The following is a 16,658-nucleotide window of genomic DNA, read 5'->3' on the forward strand; positions in this document are numbered from 1 at the left end:
AAATGCATGCCCACATCACCCCACATCCCTACTCCTCCTCTCCATGTACTTACAGCCCAAGACTGGGTGGCATCCTCCGTACCCCCAGGCCGCCCCGTGCTCAACCTGTGGCAGCCCTGACCATACCATCTCATCACGTTTTCTAGTGTGCCCTTTGCTGGACCAGGCCTCTGGCAGCAGGGCTGTGTGACTCCTGTCGGCACAGAGAGAGAGCACACACCTCTGTGGAGGCCTCCTGGGGATGAAGGTGTCAGAAACCTCTCACACCAGCGACTTAATTGTCAGTCAGAGGCACGAATCACAGACAAATTTTTATTCCTTTTCCTGCATATAGAACCCAAGAAATATAAAAAACATGTCCAGAATTAGTCAAAGGAAACACCTCTCCAGCCCCTCCTTAGATGGGCTCAGAATGGGGTTCTGAGGGGTTACAGGCCACCTCCCTTTGTCCAGTGAACAAGTTCCATATAAAAATAGATCTATAGAGGGCTCCCAGAGTGCCTCACCCCACATCACGCCACGCCTGTGGCAGGGAGGCCTGGTACCCATCAGGATTCTGGACCTCACTCCTCAGGGGAAGGGAGATCTACCCTGGACACCGAGGTCCTGCCAACAGCAAGGGGCCCTCTGCAGCACAGCTGGGGGAGGAGGCGGTGACTCGGACCTTTAGAGCATGACCGATGTTCTGATGCTGCTGGAGATGGGAGCGGAGCCTCTCTACCCAAGACAGGATGCTGATCCCCACACTGGGTCCTTTCCAGGCTTCTGGGGGGTGTGGGTGTGGGGAAAGCCTGCAGGGGACCCTCCAGCCCCCTTAGGAGTGGCAGGAGTCTTGTCTCCTGCAACTCCAAGGTCACTGAGCTGGGGCAGGTGCTCAGGGGATGGGGTGTGGGAAGTGGGAGACTCTGAGAAGGACAACTACTGGCAGGGCAAGGCCAAGGCACTGCTATGGGGCGCCGCACCCCACTCTGGGCTCTCCCAGGCCCAGGCTCCTTCTGCGACTAACCAAAGAACCCTCCCACACCCACAAAGCCCTGTTTAACTTACAGGTGCCACTCCACCTCCACGCTCAAGATAGCACCCATCTGCCCTCCAGCCCACTGACCCCCGGGTCTTCCAGGGGGCCTGGGTACTGTTTGCCTGAGTCCATCTCCCCACCCGTCTGAACCCTCCGAGGGCCAGCACGGTGAGGCTCTCACCCCTACCCTCCACCCCTAGGCTTCTCCTTCCCACCCCACCCCCACACAGCCACCCAGCACAGGCCTGCTTCGGGGTGACCTGAGCCAGCGCGGCCCACGGCCCTATGCAGATCCAGCTGCCGCTGCCGTCCTGCTGCTGTCCCTCGAGATCCCAGCCTCAGTTGGTCACCACCACTTCTAGGAAGCCCTTTTGGAGGAGAAACTCTCCAGTCAGCTCAGGGAGACCACTTCTGCCGGAGCGCCACAGAAGCGGAGTGGGAACAGGCCACCACGGGAGGCTGAGTGGTGTCCCAGGGAGGGAGCTTGCAGGAGGAAGCCTCCTCTAGTCCCCTGGGCAGCCTCAGGGACGAGTGTTGGTGTTACAGGGCAGGACCAAGACTCTTCAGAGCCAGCCTCATCTCTGGACGGGGCTCCAGCCCCAGCCTTGACGCTGACGGATCCCTGGGCCTGGGCCTTTACCGTGCTATGGTGAGGGCTGGATCAGCATGTTGGGGAGAGAAGATCCATCCCATGACCCAGCCATGCCCCACGGCTGGATAGCAAAGTTCTTGGAGCCCTAGGATAAAACTGGGCTCCCGGTCTGGAAAAGCACAGCCACCATCCCCTCATGTTCTTCCCGGCGCTCCAGCCAGGGAGTTTATAAAAGGGATACTAAGGTGAGGTCGAGGGGCCTCAGGGGAGCCCCAGGACATGGAGCAGTCCGGCCAGGATCCTCGTGCTCACCTGAACTGTCAGCCCAAGGGCAGGGGCAGCAGAAATCAGCTCCTGAACCTAGGGCCCTTAGGGTCCAACCCCGAGCTCATCACCACCTTTGCTGCCTGGACCGTGGACCAATGTCGAGACAGAGCCTGATCCAGCACAGGTAGCCAAGGACCCTGCCCCTCCAGGGCCCAGCAGGATAACTGTGGGCACTACCAGGTTGGATGGGAGCCAGCAGGGACCTGTGTGGCCTCCTGGCAGTGGGTCAGTGGAGGAGGCCCCAGACCACAGTGGATGTGGAAGACAGAGAGCATGAACTGGGTAATTTAAAGCTACACCTGCCGTCCCCGCCCAGACCCTGACTCAGAGACCCTGCATTTCCTCTGGCTGTTACCTCAGGCATGCTCCCTGGGACTTGAACCAGTTTTCCAGGAGGACTGTGTCCGCCAAGGTGTTCACACTGGGCAAATGGGGCTGGGAGGCAATGAAATGGTGAGGGGGGCGGTGGTGGTGACTGTGGCCCCAAACAAGCTCTGGGCCCAAGTGGAAAAAGATGGTGCTCGCCTGTACATGGGGGCGTGCTGCTTGCCAGGATCCGTGGCAGGGCTGAGCTTGGAGTCCCACTGGGCTCTAGGCCGGAAGCATGCAGCCCTCACACCTGGACCCCCTGGCCCTGCAGCTGGAGGACGCGTGCCCGCAGGGTGCTGATCCCGCTGAGGAGGGCCTCCTGATGGTCCGCCGAGGAGATGCCCAGGCTCACCAGGTCCCTGAGAAGAAGGGCTGGTCAGACCCAGGGGGCTCAAGCATCTCGCCTGGCCTGGGGAGGGCCTGGAGTCAGGGCCGCCCGGAGCCCGCCACGCAGGCTGGGGCAGGGTCGCTGGCTCTGCAGACTCACTGAGCAGTCATGGCAGCCACGGCCTCCAGGCTCCCGTAGCCAGCTGCGGCGAAGCTGTCCTTATAGCGGCACAGGTCCAGGGCCTCCAGCCACGCGCCCACGGAGCCAAAGGACGGGAAGGTGGACAAGGCACGGTCCGCCAGCGGGGTGGGAGGCCTGGCGTCAGAGGAACTGTGCTCAACCCACAGCACAGATGTGCTGCCCGACCTGGTCATGCTGCTGAGAAGAGGCCCGTGGCAAAGGGACAGGGGAGGTGGAGGGCGACAGAGCCCCAGTGACCAGCGCTGACCTGGTCACTCAGGGGGCCAGGCGTTCTCAGAATTGGTGAGGGTTCCGACATAGGCAGGTGGCAAGCGGGGGGCATCTGAGCCAGCGAAAGCACTGGGAGTATCTGGGACAGGACATACCCAGGAGAGTTTGGGAGGAGACCTGCATTTGGGACAGCTATTCCCACATACAGTGGTCACTGTACCTGGCGTATGTGAAGCAAAATCCAGGACAAGTAAAAGTAACTAAGACGGTTGAAAGGCTACAGGTGCCTGGGGCAGGTGGGAGTATTAGACTTATCTAGGGCAACTGGGTAAGCAGTCATACTTGGACAGGTGGGGTCGGGGAGATCATTCATGGGCAGGTGAGAGGTTGGCTGTGTCTGGTCTGGTGGGGATAGATGGGAATATACCAGTGAGTTATCAGCTGTACCTGGGGCAGGTGGTCGTGGTACACTTCGGGGGTTCTGGGTCCTGCATCATCTTGCTCAGGATGCTGTGGATCTGGGAGAATCTGGGCCGCTCACCTGGATCCTTCTGCCAGCAGTCAAGCATCAGCCGGTGCAGGGGGGAGGGGCAGTTCCTGGGGGGCGGCAGCCGGAAGCCATCCTCCACGGCCTTGATCACCTGGACCGTGGGGGTGGGGGAGGCAGACAGGTGGCTTTAGGTCACACCCAAACACACATCCCCTCCCAAAGAAGACTCAGATGATGGCCAGGCAGGACCAGAAGTGAATAAAGAATAAAGAGGGGCCTGAGGCTAGGAGGTCAGGGGTCAGACAGCTGGGGTCTGAGGTCAGAGGGGAAAAGGATTAGAAGGCAAAGAACTGGAGCCGCAGGTCACTCACGTCTTGGCCAGACATGTCCCAGTAGGGCCGCTCCCCAAAGGCCATCACCTCCCACATGACGACACCGAAGCTCCACACATCACTGGCAGAGCTGAAGTGGCCAAACTGGAGCGTCTCAGGGGCGGCCCACAGTGCCGGGCTCCGGCCACTCTGAGGGCAGGCAGGCAGGTCAGAGGCAGCAAGGGACCGAGACACATCCGGGGCTTCTCCCCGCAAGCCCCGCCCCGGCCCCGCCAGCATCCTCCTGGACGCACGTCTGGAGAAGGCATGCAGGCAGCACCCTCAACTGGCACTACTCAGGACCCAGTGGGAGCAGGGCCAGGGCCAGGGCCAGGGCCAGGAAATGACCCTGCTGCAGCAGGCAAGAGGCAGGACTGGGACCGTGGGATTTGGGCGCCGTTTAATGGGCGAGAGCAGAGCAGGAGGGCTGGCCCGGGAGACTGGCATCCTCACCATGGTGGTGTAGACAGCCTCTGCTCGGTCCCGGGGTCCCCGCCCAAAGCCGGAGATTTTGCACACGAGGTCGCTGCTAACTAGGACCCGGCGGGCCGCCAGGCCACGGTGCACGTAGCCCATCTCTGACAGGTACTTCATGGCTGAGGCCAGCCCAGGCAGCAGCCCCATCAGCTGCCCCGCTACCAGCTGTCCCTCGTGCCGCTGTGGGAGGAGACCAAGGCCAAGCTGCCTACTCAGGCCCCGGCGCTGTGGCCCAGGGAAGTCACTGGCCCTCTCTGGGCTTCAGTTTGCCCTGTGAGCCACCAGAGTGCCGCTCTTTCGAGAATGAAGCCAATCCCAAGCCCCACCAAACCCAAAAATGAAGGGCCAAGAGTAGTGCGGTCATAGCTGCCCCAGGGCCAGGCCACTCACCCTGAGAAAGCCGTCCAGGGCGCCAAGGCTCATGTACTCGGTGACAATCATCAGGTTGCTTCCTTTGCTCAGAGAGAAGGCGTGGGCATTAAGTTGCCTGCAGCCCTCAGGCTCCCCCCTATCAGGGCCCCAGGCTAGGCCAAGTTGTCCAGAACCGAGGTCAAGCCCCCCTAATCTTGCCACCCTCAAGCTCAGGCAGCTTTGTGGAAACCCAAAAGCGGCGCCCTCTGGAGGGGACAAGGGCAAGGTCAGGAGCTGCGAAGAGCGTGCTAAGGTCCAGCAGAGTCACCACAAGTCAGACAGGTCATGTCCAGATCAGGGGTCACCCTGAGGCCTCCTTCCCATGTGGGACAGCTGGGGGAAGGACCGGGGCACACAGGAGCAGCCTTTCCCCACAACCCCTCACTCATGGGTGCTGGGCCCTACCTCGGGTGACGACACCCTCCAGTCGCAGGACATGGCTATGGTCGAACTGGCCCAGAGTGAGGGCCTCGGCTAGGAAGCTGAGCCTCTGGGCGTCCGAGCAGCCCTCCCTCAGAGTGTGCACGGCCACTGGGAGCTCCTGGCGCCCGGGGAGCTGCAGGCAGCCACAGCACAGCTCCCCAAAGCGGCCTGTGAGGAAACAGCTGCACCTCAACACCCTTGCCCCCTTCCCAAGGTCACCTTCCAGACAAGTTGGACAGCTGAGCAGAGGGAAAAGCAACCCTGGGCCAGGGGCCTTCTCTGGGCAGGGACTCAGCAGGCCTGCTCAAGTCCTGGGAAGGTGAGCATCTGCAGCGAGATGAGGGCTTTATCTCTCTTTCCTTCTCTTGGCCCAACTTTCTTCTCTGTGAAGTGGGGACCGTCCCCCCTCCCTGTCTGCCTCAGCAGGAGGGTCCAATGCCCCGGAGAGAGTGCACTGCACATTGCCTGGGCACCAGAGGCTCCTGGAGCCAAGTGTGGCCCAAGAAGACGACACCTGCCCTGCCTCATTGCCCTGCCGGGCTTCTCTCCCGCATCTGAACAGCCCCCGGCTCCTGGTGAATGTGGCTGCCTTCTCTGCGTGCAGGGGCCAGGGCTCAGAGACAGGAAGAGAGGCAGCCAGCTGATTCATGGGCAGCCTTAGCGCGCTGACCTCCAGGTGTGGCTGAGTACTGCCCAGTCCCCACATCAGCTTCACCTGAGGTGGATACTGTGTCTGTACACAGAGACTGAGACTCAGAGCAGAAGACCGGGAGATGGCCCTCAGCACACAGCGGTGGTGGAGCCAGGACTGGGACCAGGTGTGTGGGCCCCCAGCTGAAGCCTGGGACTGAAGGGCCTTGGCGTCTGAGAGGCAGCTCTGAAAGGGCCTGACTGGAGCCATCTCTGTGGCCTTGGAGAGGGCAGGGAGAGGGCAGGAAGGCAGGGTCACAGATGGCTCCACGTGCAGGAGGGGCTTCCTGGGCAGGGAGGAATGGGGTGCGGGGGGACTTCCAGGTGGGGGGAGGGCTTCCCAGGGACCAGACTCCAGAGTCCCTGCTTGCCTGCTCCAAGGCTCTTCTCCAGCGTGACGCTCTTTGCATCCAGCTCTTTGGCAAACAGATGGAGAGCCTGCAGCGGATCTCCACAGCTCTGCGGGTCCAAGAACGTGCGGCGTGTGGGGACTTTGACTGGGAGGGCAGAGAGAGAAGGGGAGGGCCTGAGGCAGGAGGCCGTCATGACAGGTGGAGTGGGGGTTATATACTAGCAGCAGGAAGAGGGCTGAGAAGTGAGCTCTTGCCCCCCAGCCCCGGCCCAGTCAACTCACAGTGGAAATACAGCTCCTCCTCGTCATGGGCATCCCGACCTCCTTTGCCGTAGCTGCAGGGCCTAGGGGTGTGCAGAGTGGTTCTTTAAGCCCAGCAGCACCCAAGGAGGCACCTCTTAGAAGGAGTTGTGCCCCAGGGACAGACCTTCTTTCCTGCAGGTTTGAAAGCTGCTCCCCACAGCACACATAGGACCCCAGCCATCCCGGTCTAATGCCTGCCCAGCAGTTATGTCCACAAACAGCCTCCCAAGCCCACAGGCTCCCAAGTCCACACCCTGACTCTCAGCCATAACTTCCCCGTCCCCCGCAGGCGAATGCGACAGGTGACCTCACACTCGGGGACAGCTTCCCACCCGACCACTGAGAATGAACTAACTACAGAGGTGAAGGGGGTGCCGTGGGAACACATAACTGATCAATCCGACTAGCCCAGGCCCTCAACAGGGGCTCCCTGAGCTAGAGCCCCCATGGATCGAGGGACCACATCAAGTCCACAAAGTCACAGACTGGGGAGGCAGGGATGACTGCTGCTGCACCCCCACAGGAGACAGTGGCGGCTCAGGCCATGGGTGGCCGTGGACACAGTGGTAAGTGAGAGGACAGCAGGGATGTTCAGGAGACAGGGCCATGGTCTTGCAGGGTGCTAGAAGGAAGGGGGAGAGGCAGGAATGATTCACAAGGTTGGGACTGCCCAACTTATGGTGGTGTGATCCACCGAGATGGGGTGAGGAGAGTCCGTGTCTGGACATCTTAGTCTTCCCAAAAGAAGGCAGTGTGCCCCAGGGAAGGGACAGGCAAGGAGGGTCAGTGCCTCGGGTGTGAGGTATGTGTGTGTCAGGATTGGAGAGAGGTCTGCTCTGAGTATACAAACCTGGAGCCCTAAGCATGGCCCAGAGAGAGGGTAGGGCCTGAGAAAGGGGACCGGGAACAAGTCTGAAACCCCCCAACACTGAGACTCGGGGTAAGGAGGGGAGCAGGGGAGCCAGGCACAGGAGGAGGCAGGACTGGGATTAGGGGCACTGGCAGGCCACTGGTTGCATAGGACCAGGGAAAGGGGAGGGGCCTGCATGGAAGTGGTCACAATGGGTGGTTACCAGCGGGCTTGGGAGCCTGTCTGACTGGCTGCCCACCGCCTCACTCGGCAGCATTGGGACCCGGTAGTCTGGTTTTCTCTTTAGTAAAGTTGGGGTAGGGCCCTCCCTGGTTGCACAGGGGTTAAAGCGCAACACTATGAAGCTATCAGCAGCCACTGCAGCCTGAGTTTGATCCCCAGCCAGGGAGGTGACACACATGGCACGGCAGACCTCTCCTGACCCGCCCGCTGCTCCCCTCAGCAGTGTACTTTTCAGTCAGCCTGTTCTGCTCCCCACTCTGTCTCTGGTAAATCCTCTCACCTCCCTGCACCTGTGGCCTACACCTCAGCTCTTGTATGCACAAATAAATAGATCTTTAAAAATGAAAAAAATGAGCTAAAGACAGCCCCCACTTGACAGCACAGTTGCCAAGCACTGGATAAAGATGAGCTATTATGTGGGGGTGAGGAGCCATTTAAAATAGTAATGGTCCCTGGAGGCTAGCAAGGAATGGGGCTCCGGTCAGTGAAGGCTGCTCCTGGCTGGGCAAGCGCCTCCTAGAGACCAGAAAGTGGGAGTGGCTGGTGCGGAGGGGTCGAGATGAAGTTATGGAGCAGGGACCACACATGGCTGAGGGAGTAAGCTTCAGGCGGGGTCTGCAGGGCAAGAGTATCTGGGACGGAGGCAGGTCTGTGTGACAACATGGAGGAGGGCTTTGGGGATGAGGAAGTCAAAGAACTGAGGCACCAAGGGGTGTCATCCAATGGCTACAGAAGACAGGGGACAACAGGACCTCCAGGAAAGGCGAGAAATGAGAGGACAAGGCTGAGTGGACAGAGCGGCAGAGACGCATGCTTAAAGGAAACGAGAAGCCAAGGCCCCCGCTGACTGACACCTTCTAGTGAGAAGTGGGGTACTCCAGGAGGGGGGGCTGCAGGGGGAGTGAAGCTAGAGGTTAGAGACTGTGTAGGGCAGGTCAGTGATTCTGAGAGGGGGGGGACAGTGTGAGCCATGTTCCCAGACTGCAGAGTCCGGCCAGTCAGGCTGGGGGAGGTGTCTGCCCAAGGGCGCCAGTTGGATATGTCCCCAGTGCCATGCAGGTGACTTTCGCAGGCTCTGAAATGCCCACCCTGTGCATTCCTCTCAGGCCCTCCTCAGCAGTGGCTCTTGTCCTCCGGAGTCTGCCAGAGGGGTGTTCCTTGCTTACCTCCTCTTGTACCTTCCTCTGCCTCCAGGAGCCCCGATGCTCACAGCTAGGACAAGATGCTCTTGGCTCCTGCCACGGCTGAGCCCCGCTGATGAACTCTGAAGCCCCGTGAGGAAGTTACTGCTACTCTTGTCCTGCCTCCTCGTGCACAGGCAGCGCTGCCCCAGCCCTGGACCCTCAGGACAAGGCCCCCTCCTCCCCACTCAATTCTAGGGCCTCCTTCAAGGCCAGACACGCAGGCAGCGCCAATGAATGCTCGCTGTCCTGCAATCCACAGGCAGTTCTGGGATGCTGACAGTGTTCCACCCCAAGCATGCTTCCCATCCCCCACCTGGAAGTAGCCACAGGCATGCAGGTGCCTCCACCAGTGTGGCCCAGGGAAGGGGGAGACACCTGCCATGAGGCCCCCACTGTGCCCTGGGGCTCCGATCTTCTCTGAGCCACTCAAGCTCCGCAACTTCCCCTCCTCCCACCCTCCCATTACCTTCCCCAACCCCCCCCCCAACTCTCCTGCAAGCTTTTTAGCTGGGAGGTGGGGGATTCCAGCTTTCTGGGTTTGCCTCCCTGTCCTCGGCTCCCACACACAGACACCAACAATTTCTGCCTTTCTTCTCTTTGCCTGTGTTCTAGGGCCCCCAGATCCCTCGGGGGCAGGGGCTTGGGCCTCTGAGCACCCCAGGAGAATCCTAATCACACCGGTGCAGCCGGAGCTTGATTCCATCCTTAGTGATGCCTTCCGACATTTAATGAGTTAAGGAGCTAAATCCCCTTCATCCCTGAGCGCTGAGCTAGCTGCAGGAGCAGCGAGTGGGGGAGGGACGGGCCGGAGCAGCCTTTCTACCCAGCGGTGTGTGCGCATGCGCGAATCCGCACGTGCGCCCCTGCAGATCCCCAGGGCCGCGGGTTAGGGACGCAGGGGTCGGTCATGCTGGGACAGCCACCTACCTCCTCCAAATGGCCAGCACGCTCATCACGGAGCCCAGGACGAGGAGGGCTGAGATGGTCACCACGGTGACAACCACGGCGGGGCTCTGGTCTCTGGACCCCGAGGCAGCTGGGAGGAAAACCATGAGGTTGAGGCAGACAGAGGACCAGGCTTGTGGGTAAGCCCTACGACAGGCTCCTGTCCCCCCACAGCGCGATCCCCACAGCCCCCTCTGCTAGCCCTGCCTCCCATCAGCAGGGGTGCCCAGGCACCGCACCAACCACAGCAACACCTGCAGATACTGCCTCTGGAAGGGCAGGAAACCTCCACCCCCGCAGCCTCCCTCCCATGAGCAGGGTAGCTCGGCAGAACTCAGCCTGCCTTTGAGATGGGCAGGGGCAGGGCGAATGTAGCTCTCTGGCTCCAGTCCTTACCAGCGACAGTAGTGACAGTGAGAACGAATATTTAATGCACACCTACTCCACTCAAGACACTGCCTTAACTAAATGTTCCTGTTTCATCCTCATGGCAAACCTGTGAGGTGTTATTGTCCCATTTTGTAAATGAAGAAACTGAGGCCAAGGAGAACTGTATAATCTGCCCAAAGTTACACAGTTAATAGAGCATGAACCTGCTTCTAAAAGCCTCGCTTTGAACCGTTTTCCCTGCTAAGGAGCCCAGAGAGCCCGGGGCTCTCAGCGCAATCCATCCACTCATCCTCCCATGCACCTACCACCCACCCAGCCACCCACCCACCCAGCCATCCATGCTTCCAACATATGTGCCAGGCTGATGTGAGTACTGGGAGACAGTGATGAATGAGCCAGGACTCCTGCCCTGGAGGAGTGTACAGACTGTTGGGGGAGACAAAAATCTTAACTCTAGAATGAAAAAGGAAAGAGAAATGAGCAGAGCTCGGCAGAAGCACAATCCTTTCTTTGTAAAGCCAAGGAGGAAAGAGTCTCAGAAGAGGCGCCACTGCATGGATTGGTAGACGGAGAGGTGGGGGATGGTGCTGAGAAGCGTGTGCTGGGCCCAGGAAGCAGTAAGCCATCCCACAGCGAGAAACCAGACTAACGCAGGGGAGAGGCAAGACGGGAGCTGGAGGCCAGGAGGAACCCCAGAAGCCAGTTGGGGCGCGGATGGCTCTGGAAGCTAGGCCAAGAGTTTGCCGGCTCCTGGTGGTGGAGCCAGCCAGGAGCAGTAGGGCGGGGCCCCGGCCTGCATGGGGGAAGGAACCAGGTGCCTGTGGGCTGGGTGGGGAGATGGGAAGAGGAGCCTCGCAGAGGGGGGGCTGGTGTAACTCCAGAGAGTGGGGGAAGTGCCGAGCAGGCTGCATTGAGATTACAAAGACACACCTCTGCATGTAGACCCCAGGGTGGGGCAGAGGCGATGGGTTCTGGGAACCTGCAAGGTGGGGATTATGCCTGTCTCGAGTGAGGGCAGTGAGTGAGGGCAGTACTGGTGAGCAAGAGGAGAGGCAAGGGGGAAGCCAGAGGGACTGGAGGGGTCGGAGGGGCTGCCCAGAGGCTCTGTGGTGCCTGGGTAGAGATGGGTGTGGGGTCAGGGGGTGGAGAGCCTGGGAGATGCTGTCGGAGTTGTTATTAGGGTGTCACAGAGCGAGTGAGGAGGGTCTGATGTTGACTACAGGCCAGCGAAGCCAAGGTCAAAGGGGGGATTTCAGAGCCACATTTCCAGAGGTGAGGAACAGGGTGTCCAGGGTGTGGCTGGTGCAGGAGCAGGTGGAATGGCCAAGGGCTGTTTGAAAGACAGTGGCCCAGTGGACACGGAAGTGGAGGATGGTGATCAGGCAGTAGTAGCAGGCAACTGACATGGTTCTGGATGACCCTCCTGGCAGTCATTCTCTCAAGTGAGGGCCAGGCAGGGTCGCTACTGTCTAATGAACACAATAGGACAAAAGTGACAAGGTGTCACTTCCAAAGTAGGTGACAACGGACTGTGGCTTCGGTCTTGAGCACCCTCCTGCTCTCTCTCACTGAGTGAAAAAGCATCTAGTAGTCTCGGGAAAAGCCCATAAGGAACTGTGTGCCACCCGGCAAACAGCCTCCCAGGGACACCTACCTGCAGCGATGGGAGAGACCCTGTGTCAAGTGATTCCTCGCTAAGGGGCACCCCTGACCCAAACCACAGAGACGATGACATAACACCTGCCTGATGTTTTCAGTTGCTAAGTTTGGGGCCATCTATCAACAGCAATAGACACCTAATACCATGAGGAAGCCTGACCCTTCATTGTGACCCCGATTTGGGGGGTCACTGTGCCCTGAAAATAGTGCTTTGCAGAGTAGGAGACCCATCCCTCACAGCCAGGCCACAGGAAGGAGGCTGGGGCTGAGCAGTGGCACTGAGAAGCACCCAGTGGATGAACCAGCTGCCCCTCTCCTCCAGCAAGCACGGCTCCTACCGCCCTCCCCACTCCAGTGACACCCACAGGCCTTTGCTGAAAGGACATCCTCTACCCAGAATGCCCCCTGCCCACATCTACACATTTCAGCAGTCCTCAGACTTCAAGACAGAGCTCTAATCTCCCCTTGCCAGCACCTGGCTGGGCGCTGGCACAGACAGGCATTCAAGCAAGAAGTGCTGTCTTCCTTCCCAGAACTCAAACCCCCTCAACATTTTATCCTCATGTCCCTTTGGGCTCGGAGCTCTTCCTATCTTGGATTAGACTCATGTAGCAGGTTGGAAAGAATTATTATCTTGACAGCTGGTGCCAGAATGCCTCTTAGGGGGAACTGCCTTTGTCCAGGAAAATACTTTCATGAGCTGCTTGGGGTAGATAGAGGTGAGACCCTGAGGGCTGGGCTAGCAGCAGCCAAAACAACAAAAGGGAGAGCTGACTGCTATGCCGGCTGCGTGATAGGCCGCTTGGGCGGGAAGGGAGAAGAGAACCAGGGGCAGGAAGGAAAAGGACGAGGGGGAACACGGTGCCGGAGACTGGGGGCTCATGTTCGCGTGTGATTTTGCTTTATTGAGAGCTGAGTCACGTACCACACAGTTTGCTCCCTGAGCATGTACAGTTCTCATTTTGTTTGCTTGTTTTGCTGCGGGGCACCCCCTGCAGGTCCCCCAACCTCCAGCGGAGGGTCTTCATGCCCTAAGGCTTACTTGGCTTGGGGATGGCAGCCCATACTTGGGTCTGTACCATGGCAGAGAGAAAGCTGCTCAACAGTAACAAGACTAGCGCTTCTCCCGAGAAGATGGCAGGGATGAGGGAGCAGGCCTGGGGCCTGGCAGAGGTCCTAGAGGCCCTAAGAGGCCAGTGGTCCCAGACCTAGGTCATGATATTCAGGGACAGGGCAGACTCTGAGCCACGTCAGGCCAATCAGAACTCCCCCTCCAGGAGCCTCAACAACCCCCTGAAAGGTGGGGAGACAAAGGCCAGGGAAGAGGCTTGGGGGGAAAGGAGACACCAGCTGCTCCCCCAGTGAGCTCAGGACAGGCACCCAGCCCAATTCACACCAGTGAGCAGGTACTGATAGGTAGGTTCCACATACGCCCATTGATTAGGGTGTAACTGTTTCTGCAGGCTCCTCTGATTGCACAGATAAGTCCCCACCCACTTGTCTCCCTGCCCAGCCTCCTGTCTCTGTGCAGGCCCCTCTGCCCTTGCACACATGACACTCACCCTCCCCTGGAGTCTGCACTTCAATGCTGGGGTTGAAGCTCTGTGTCTCCCAGGAGGGCCCCGGGGAGGCCGCCCGGATGTGAAAGACGTAGCGTGTGGCCGGCTTCAGGTTGGTGACCGTGACCGCAGGCGCCCCCGTCTTCACTGTGGAGTATGTCTGCTCACTCTGACCCTGGGGAGGAACCAAGAAGTGAGGCCCAGATTCTCGCTCCTGGGAGAACCAGGGAAGGTCTGTGAGCTGGGTGGAAGAACCTGACTCGGGTTGTCCTGCCTTGTCCACCACACGTGCCCACACTCAGAACAGCCACCTCCGACTCTGAGAAACCTTAGAGAAGGCGCCAGATCCTTCTCAGGGATAACAGGGCAATGGCCCTCAGGGGCTGGTGGGCAGGATGGGGCTGGGCCTGATCCCTCAGAGGGACAGTAAGAAAGAGCCTGACCCTCCTGGCCCTGGGGGGCCTGCAGGAGTCCTCAGGTCCTCAGGTGGTGCTCAGCTGCCTGGGGCACATAAGCACAGGCAGTATCTTTATCTTTCACAGATCAGGACAGGGACAGAGAGACTGTAGCCCCAGGAGTGAGGCTGCTCCCTGGGCAGCCACTGTGCTGGCTCTCAGGAAGCGCCTCCTGCAGTGTTTCCAAGGAAAGGTCAGGTGGCGCCTCCTGAACTCCTCTGGGTCTTGTGCCACTGCAAGCTACCCTAACACATCTGATCATGGTGTGTACCGGAGCTGTGCCCAACATTTCCACTCTGCCCACACCCCCTTATTTGAGCCCTTGTCATGCTCACAGTCCCCAGAAGGTCACCTCCCTGATAGCCTGTGGTCCCAGACCTAGGTCATGATATTCAGGGACAGGGCAGACTCTGAGCCACATCAGGCCAATCAGAACTCCCCTTCCAGGAGCCTCAACAACCCCCTGAAAGGTGGGGAGACAAAGGCTGCAGGACCCAGGGAAGGGGTTTGGGGAAAGGATGGAGCAGCACTGGCAAGCTGGCAGCTTTGACCGTGCAGAGGAGGCTGGACTGCTGGGGAGAGGGGTGGAGGGGGGTGGTGCTCGCAGGCCTGCAATACTGCCGTCACTGGGCTCCATGAGAGACACTCCAAGAGTCTTCTAAATACTGCCCCTTTTCTTTTTTTTACGGTTTTATTTATTTATGCATATAGAGCTGGGGTACAAGCCAGAAGTACAGGGGTTAAGAGGCTTCACCAGAGATAAATGGGGAGCAGAACAGGCCAACGACAAAGTACACTGCTGAGGGGAGCAGCGGGCGGGTCAGGAGAGGTCTGCTGTGCAATGTGGGTCACCTCTGGGGCGGGGATCGAACTCATGCTGAAGTGGCTTTAGCTTCTCAGTGCTGTGTTTTAACTCACTGCACCACCAGGGAGGGCCCAATACTGCCCTTTTTTAATCTAGCTTTTTTCCTCAAGGGCTTTGGTTCCCTAGAAACGTACCCCCTAAGGCCTTGGAGCATCCAACCCTCTCAGTCTGGAATTGTCCGTGCTGTGACCCTAAGTCTCCATTCTGTGAGTCCCTTCTAAGCAACAATGCATGCTGAGCCCTTTCCCAGTCCCTTCACTGCTGCCTCCCATACATCAGGGTTCCTCAGAGCTCTGTCTTGTCACCTTCTCACCTACATTCCCTTCCTGTGTCACTTCTTGGGGCCCTCTAGCTTTAGCTGCCATCTCTATGCAGCAAACTCCCAACTCTCACTCTCCAGTTCAAACCGCTCCTTTGGGTTTCAAACTTTCAAGTCCACCTGGATGTCCCGAGGCCCCCTGGCTGACCCGAGCAAAACCAAGCTCACCATCTTGCCCCAAACCTGCTCTCTTCCTCAGCGGCTCTCCACCTCAGCCAATAGCACCCAGGTCACGCACCCACCAGTGACTCTGGAGACACTCTTTCTTCCTGTTCAACTGGCTGCTCCCCCAATACACAGTTCTCAACATACCTGCAGATTTCAAAGGTCACTCTATGATTCAGCAGAGAAATCCCTCAAATCCCTGAGGAGTGAGTGACATCTGAAATGTGGAGTGCTGAAGCTGAAGACAAGCTTCGCTTTAATGAACTAAATTTGCTCCAAGGTGAGAAGCAGGAGCTTACGTATCAGATTTAAAGATAATACATTTATGGAGAAAAGAGATTGGGCTAGAACGCCATTTGTCAAATCAGGGTTGATCTGTAGTCAGAGGTTGACGGCAAACAGAGAAGCTCAGCAGAAACCGGCCAAAGCGTCCTGTGGGAATCACTTGGTTATGTGGTGTTTACAGTGAGGAGCACGGTATATTTCAAATTAATACTTGTAGGCGATAGGTTACAAGTCCTTTATGTAAAAGTAAAATTGGAGCAATAATTCATACTTGCATGGTTCTGGAGAGCTGTCTGTCAGACACCTGCCAGCACACCTTGGCCCCAGCATACCTCCTGACCTAGCAGGGTGCTCCCATGGTTGTGCCATGTCTAAGCAAAACTTGAAACACGGTATTCCTGCATTCTTTCTCCTAAGAGGGGTTCTGCAAATTGCATGTTTGGCTTTGACCACATAAAATCTGAATCAGTCCCAGAGAAAGCCACCTAGTAAAGTGGTCAAAATGGAGATGATTGGTGGTGCCTGGAGACCAGAGGGAGAGAGGAAGAGCAGGGTCCCCGGTATGGAGGGCACGGGAAGAAGGCCTGAGCCTGGGAGGCCTCTCAGGAGGCTGGGGGACACCTCAGGAAGAACTTTAGCCCAGCAGGAGAGCAGGCAGACCAGAGTCTGCGCCCCCCCCCCCCCCCCCAGCCTCACTTACCTTCTCATAGTAGCGGATCTCATACTCCGTGCTGTTGGCCCCAGGGACACCAGCAGGGATGGGCTCCCTCCAGGACAGGGACACACTCTGGGGCTCCACCCGGTCCCTGCGGATCTCATCCTCCTCCCAGGGGCCTGACAGTAAGTAAGGTGATATTTTGGGCACAGATCTAGGCTTGGGGCTGGGCCAAGGGGCAGTGGAGTGGGACATGAGCAGGGCAGGGGGGCTTGAAAGCCCGGGGGGCATGGCCACAGGGATTGTGGGGCCGGCAGGGAAGTCCCTGAGTGGAACCTGAGGGGTTCAGTCTGTGACTGTGGGAAGGAGGCCTCTTGCGCCCCATAGCTCTGCACTTCACTGGCTGGGAAAAGGGGTGGTGGGGAGAAGCACAGACCTCAAGTGTTGCCCACCCCTACACTCCAACTTCCCTCAGCATGGCTGGTTCCAAGCCCCCAGGCTCTTTCTATACTTTCTGTGATT

General features: G+C 58.7%; 1 protein-coding gene across 1 annotated transcript; it reads right to left on the reverse strand.

Moving 5' to 3' along the window:
- Nucleotides 1-1,260: 1,260 nt before the first annotated feature.
- On the reverse strand, nucleotides 1,261-16,427 carry LOC101618266 (ephrin type-A receptor 10). The gene is made up of 12 exons (XM_012722105.1): nucleotides 16,182-16,427; nucleotides 13,396-13,567; nucleotides 9,767-9,875; nucleotides 6,542-6,624; nucleotides 6,279-6,404; nucleotides 5,200-5,385; nucleotides 4,774-4,835; nucleotides 4,360-4,563; nucleotides 3,907-4,056; nucleotides 3,493-3,686; nucleotides 2,794-2,949; nucleotides 1,261-2,665 (listed from the first exon to the last, which is right to left on the reverse strand). Exons 1-12 carry the CDS (start codon nucleotides 16,425-16,427, stop codon nucleotides 2,551-2,553), a joined length of 1,803 nt encoding a protein of 600 aa, XP_012577559.1. The 3' UTR covers nucleotides 1,261-2,550.
- Between the last annotated feature and the right edge of the window lie 231 nt (nucleotides 16,428-16,658).

The sequence above is a fragment of the Condylura cristata genome, unplaced genomic scaffold (assembly GCF_000260355.1).
Source record: "Condylura cristata isolate star-nosed mole 26May11 unplaced genomic scaffold, ConCri1.0 scaffold00008, whole genome shotgun sequence".
NCBI lineage: Eukaryota > Metazoa > Chordata > Mammalia > Eulipotyphla > Talpidae > Condylura > Condylura cristata.